The sequence below is a fragment of the Gossypium hirsutum genome, chromosome A06 (genome assembly GCF_007990345.1).
Source record: "Gossypium hirsutum isolate 1008001.06 chromosome A06, Gossypium_hirsutum_v2.1, whole genome shotgun sequence".
NCBI classification, from domain to species: Eukaryota; Viridiplantae; Streptophyta; class Magnoliopsida; order Malvales; family Malvaceae; genus Gossypium; species Gossypium hirsutum.
In genome coordinates, this window is record NC_053429.1 from 36,229,525 (window position 1) to 36,235,487 (window position 5,963).

Below are 5,963 nucleotides of genomic sequence, written 5' to 3' on the forward strand. Positions count from 1 at the left end.
CCTCCCCAAAAAGAAATTTTTGGCTTTGTCCTTAGGAGGGACCAAAATTTTTAAATAAAACAAATAGAAAGACTCAAGGTTTCAAAATAAAAGTATAGGGATTGAATTTTAAACTTTAAAAGAGTATAAGGATTTCTAGTATATTTAAACTTATTTTTTTCAATTTTTTTCTAAAGTTTAGAGTTTAAAAATATTAATTTTTAATATATTTTTATTTAAATGATTGCTCAGAGTAATATAGTTTGAAAGATAAAATACATGATTATTTTGTTATTTATAAAGTCTTTTTTTTTTTGGTTAATTCAACTGATTCGATCAGTAGTGTTAGTGCGAGTCATTTTGGGGCCGCTGAGAAGGGCATGGCAGGTTCGGGTCCAGCATGTTTTGCGCGAGGTTAACCAAACTGGGGATAGCGTAGGGAAAGCAGGAGTGAATGCTCCTCCACCAGCTAGCTGTTCAAGTCGTTGTTGTTATGCCTAACGTGGTTTGAATGATCGTGACCGAGATGGGGAGCCTTATCATTGCGCTACTGCTGTTGAGGTTTAGTGGGCATATTTGCTTTTGGTTTCTTTCACTTCTTATTCAAAAAACAAAAAAACAAAGACAAAATAACTATGAGAAAATATGTATGGGTTTCTTTGCAGGTGAATACAAGTGGGTTAAATTTGACTTCACATCTTTTCGGTTTCGATTAAGTTGGTTATCTATATTATATAAAATGATTACTTGAGTTTGTTTCATTAATAAACTCAATATTAATTTAGTTGTGAAATTACTAAAATATACTTATTTTAGAATATAATTTATATTATTATAATGAAATTTTAACCTTTTCATATTTTTAGATAATTTTCAAATAAAATAATTAAAAAACATAATTTTGAAAGTCAAATACATGAGCAACAAATTCGTGTGAAAATCTCTTACCACTCCACAAATAATAAATTGTTGAAATAATTTTGTAAATATATATATTTAATATAAAACATTTTGGTAGGTGTGATACATATATTATTTTTATTTATTTTAAATATATAAGTTATATAATTATTTTAAATATAAAATGTATTACTCTTAATTTATTTTAAACAAGAAAAGTGGATTAATCAAGTTAAACTGGTGGGGCTAAATCAATTACAACCAAAATGGTTTGATGAGTGAGTTATTGGTAGAGGTTAATGGATAAATGAATTATGTATGAAAAGCCTACTAAACCAACCCTCAAATTATTAGTGCACAACTTGACCAACCCTTTCATGTTACAGAATAACGAGACAAGAGACCTAAGAAATTGCTTTCAAACAGCTTGGACCGACACCGACCACACATTTTACATTTACTTCATATATTGAATTACTCCTCTAAGACTCTATTCTTCTTATAGTTTCATGGTGAGTGACGGCATCCTCAACAACACATGGCAGACACGTTGGGCAGTAGATGGCACTTGGTGTTTTGGGTTTACAAGTTCCAACACGCCAGAGACAACATGCAATGAATCTGGTGCAAGATTCAGGGTCTTAGCTTGATTCATGCCAAAATATTCACTTGGGACAATTACTAGTCTAAGATCAACCAATTATTTGAAACAAGGCTGCAGAGTCTATAGAGAGCAGCAGCAACCCTTCGGTTTTACCACTTGCTTATGCCTTTCTTTGTTTTCTTACTCCCATAACATGACTCAAATATTCTAACTAATGCGTATCTTCAAAACTTATCTCCAAATCCTATTTATCTATGATCATAAACTTAAATTATCACCACTACAAAGCTTTGGTGGTATTTTAGACTGTAGAATCAAATGTCAAAATTGATGACCCCAATGGACACTTTCAGGAGGTCTTCTATTAGATTTAGATTTAGAATGTTTGGATACCCCAATGGACAATTAAGGTATGTTATCCATATTGCAATACATAAATAGCAACAAACATTTTTCCTCATTAATTAGTGTAAATACTATTAAGTATGGGTCGAATTTAATCAAACAGTAAATGTGAGATAATAATATTGAAAAGAGATAATGAAGGAAAGTTGCAGACAAAGATGGTAACTTAAAGCAGCCCACTACCACAACATTAACAGCACAACATCTGAAAACATCAGCAACATACAATGGATCAAACAACAACAAATCTGGGTTTTCAATTTCCCATCTAAAAACAATCACATAAACACACTGTTACAATAACAACAATAACCTTCATCATCAAACAATGACTTCCCACCTCACATAAATCAAGCCACAGTCGAATTCTCGGGCGGCGACGTCCATAGGATGTCTTTAAGCGCCGGCCGGAGCTCTTTACTGCAAAACTGATTGTACTCGAAGGTGTCGCCATGGTCCTTTTTAACTTCCACCACCAAGAACGACGGCGTCACCGCAAATATATTGGCAGCAATGGCAAGTTTACCTTTCCTCCCACATTCTTGACCCTGCAACCGCACCCTACACTCGCTCTTTTTGACGCTGAACTTCCCCGATTTGGCCACCTCTTCGAGCCTCGATATCACGCTGCTTGCCGGCCTCGTCGTGGCGAACCTCAACTCCTCTTTCTCTTCCCTCTTTTTCTCTTCGAACAACGGAGATAAATCGAAGCCTTCCGACAATGAAATTATGTGGAATGCGTTTAAGGTCTCGGGTTTAGAAGATTTCTCTCCATTGAATGCTTCGAATTCTATTTCTTCCTTAGTTGTTTTAGTCTTGGGGATTGATTTTTTGAACCAAGATGATTCCGTGATCTTGGAGATGGCGATTCGGGTTTTCGGGTTCGGGTCTAAAAGCTTGGATATTAGCCTCCGAGCTTCAGGTGAGAACCATGGCGGACACTTGAAATCTCCTCTGTAAATCTTCTTATACATTGCCACCAAGTTATCATCTTGAAACGGTAAAAACCCGGCGAGAAGAACGTATAAAATCACCCCACAAGACCAAATATCCGCCTTGGCTCCGTCGTACCCTTTTTTTCCAATGACTTCCGGCGCCACATACGCCGGCGTTCCGCAAGTCGTGTGCAACAACCCGTCTTGTTTCAAATGTTCCGTGAAAGCGCTGAGTCCGAAATCGGTGACCTTCAAGTTGCCTTCTTCATCTAAGAGAAGATTCTCCGGCTTCAAATCACGGTGGTAAACGCCGCGGCTGTGGCAGAAATCGACGGCGGAAACGAGCTGCTGGAAGTAAACCCTGGCAGCGTCTTCCTTGAGACGACCTTTGGCGATTTTCGAGAAGAGCTCGCCGCCGCGGACGAGCTCCATGGCGAAGTAAATCTTGGACTTGCTCGCCATCACTTCGTGCAGCTCGACGATGTTGGGGTGTTTCACCATTTTCATGACGGAGATCTCTCGCTTGATCTGCTCCATCATCCCGACCTGGATCACTTTCTCTTTGCCCACCACTTTCATGGCGACATTCTTCCCTGTTTGAAGGTTCTTCGCATGGTAGACTTTGGCGAACGTTCCATGACCCAACATACGGCCAAGCTCGTATTTTCCATGGAGAAAAGATGGGTTTTCGGTTTTAGCTTTGTCCGCCATTTTTGAACCGTAAAAGCTCGAGAAATTAAAACGAAAAATAAGAAAAGAAACGGATACCCTTTGATCTGAATTACTGTCTATTTACAATAGAAGTGAGAAATATATGTATATTTAAAACTGAAACCCTTCAAACTGAATCACCCGTCTTCGACGTGTTTTCGGTGACAATTTCGGCCGCCAATGGAGCGCTTACGGTGGTAAGAAAGCTCAGGCCTTGCCAACGATGAACGTCTCATCTCTCTGCATTCCCCAAGGGGATTTTTACACTTGTAAAATTATAAATAAATAAAAAATAAAACAAAAACAAAAACAGAAAAGCCTTTTGCTGTAATCTCCAATAGGCAGAGGAGATTTGAAGCTTTTTGCTCTTTCTCTTTTGGGATTCAATGCCCAAGTTTCCAACTTATACAAGTTTTTCAGAGCCTGGAATTCCCGTTTTGTCCCTTGTATTATGGTCAAATTTATAAATGGTCCTTATACTATGTACTTTTTATGGGTTTAATCACTCTTTTATAATTTGTGTATTTTTCAGTCAAGAGGATATTTTTCTATTAATTCTGTAATACAGCTGAACAGATTATATTTGTTCATGTTCTAAATGATACATAATTTCAAATAATTTAACGAAATAAATGTAATGTAATGTTTTAAATTGGTGTCGGAAAATACAAAAAAAAAAAGAGATTATAGGAAAAGGACTAAATGTGCGAGAATGATATAGTAGAGGGATTTTAGATAGCATTTGACCTTGAATGATCATATATGAACAGTAAAATGGTGACACGTGGGAAGCCTTCCAGCAATGATCTGACCGTTTTGTCCTTGTTACGGTAGGTTCTTAATAATTCCGTGGGCTCCAGTTGGGAAGTGAGGTTATTTTGTGATGATAGCTTATTACGTAGTTATAATAATTAGTAATTCTATCAAAATTACGTGTTTACCACTGCCACGTCAATAAATAAATATTTCAACATGCGGTTCTCCATTCATCCATTCTAATATCATAAAAATTCAGACCATAATTTTATTTTTTATTTCTCCATATTTTTAATAATTAATAACTTTATGGCGGACCAAATATCACAGTCAAAATGGTCAGGTTCTAAATACACGTGTAAGTTCTAACTACACGTGTAAGGTACTAATTTTTCCTTTTTTACGTATTGATGATTAAATTATAATTATTTTTTAAAATTATAAAAAATTGATCGATTTTTTAAAAGAATAAACTGATTTTGATAAGCGTTTTTAGGGTAAACTTAAAAAAATATTTTTAACTAGAAATATTTCTGTCACATCAACACTAAAAGTGACGGTACAATTTTTTTATACCACCTATTAATATAGAAATAAAATTTACAAAATAAGTATTTATATAGATCCAAAGTTTTATTCCATTGTTTTCTTAAATAATGTGAGATATGAAATAGGTGTATATATAGACTCGTTTACAACTTGTTCCTAGACCATATAGAATTACTTCCTTAAATTGTGATATATATAAACAATGTATATAGATAGACTTATGAATATGTTTAATCCACCACTTTGCCTAAATAATTATTTTATTTAGATAAAAACTTAAATTATTTAATTTAAATCTTTTATTTTCACCAATTTTTCAGTATCACAATTCCAAATCCTAAAGAATTTGGAAGAGTATGGCCCCCTACTATCTTTGTGCAGAGACAAATCTTGATTTTTGTTTTCATCCATACATATTATTATTTGTTAAAATAGATTGAAGTCCTTGTATTCTTGATAAGTTTAGAATTTAGGTCTTTAATTTTATTTCAAATGATTTAGTTTATTTTTTTTTTAAATTTAAAAATACAAGTCTAATTGTTAACATTATTAAAATCATTTTGTTAAATTTATTGGTGTGACTAAATAAAAAAATTCACAAATATTATAACATCTAGATTAATGATTAAACTGATCAACCTATCGATTTTCGATTTAATTGTTCAATAATATTTAAATAAAAAATTCAAATCAGTTCTAAATTTTGTTACAAGTGTTGAACTCTGATTTCCAACGTAACTCCAAATCATATTAAATAAAAGACAAAATTGAAAGTTGTGCAAGAAAAAGGAAAGAACATTATCCTTAAATCATAACTCTTTTAAGAGTAATTATAAATATTCAAATTAAAGTGTAGCCCAACAATTTTAAATATACACTTAGAAAAAAAATTTAAAATTAATTTTTGAGTATGCCAAATATAGATTTTAACTAGTATGCAACATGGAAATTAATAATTTTAAATACTCATTTTAAAAATAAAAAATATTTTATTTAACTTTGTTTCTTTACTATATTAGATATAGACTTTAGATTCGCACTTTTCATGTAAATCAATTATTTTAAATACAGTAGTTAAACCTTAAAAAAAGACATCAAGTTTATTGTTAATCATATAAATACAA

The 5,963-nt window shown here is 33.2% G+C and overlaps 1 protein-coding gene across 1 annotated transcript; it reads right to left on the reverse strand.

Moving 5' to 3' along the window:
- Positions 1-2,050: 2,050 nt before the first annotated feature.
- Positions 2,051-3,962, reverse strand: LOC121230622 (CBL-interacting serine/threonine-protein kinase 6). The gene has a single exon (XM_041115638.1). It carries the CDS (start codon positions 3,532-3,534, stop codon positions 2,239-2,241), a length of 1,296 nt encoding a protein of 431 aa, XP_040971572.1. The 5' UTR covers positions 3,535-3,962; the 3' UTR covers positions 2,051-2,238.
- Between the last annotated feature and the right edge of the window lie 2,001 nt (positions 3,963-5,963).

Bases quoted from the DNA above. Each gene is read 5' to 3' on its own strand.
- LOC121230622 (XM_041115638.1), bottom strand. From the start codon at position 3,534: ATGGCGGACAAAGCTAAAACCGAAAACCCATCTTTTCTCCATGGAAAA.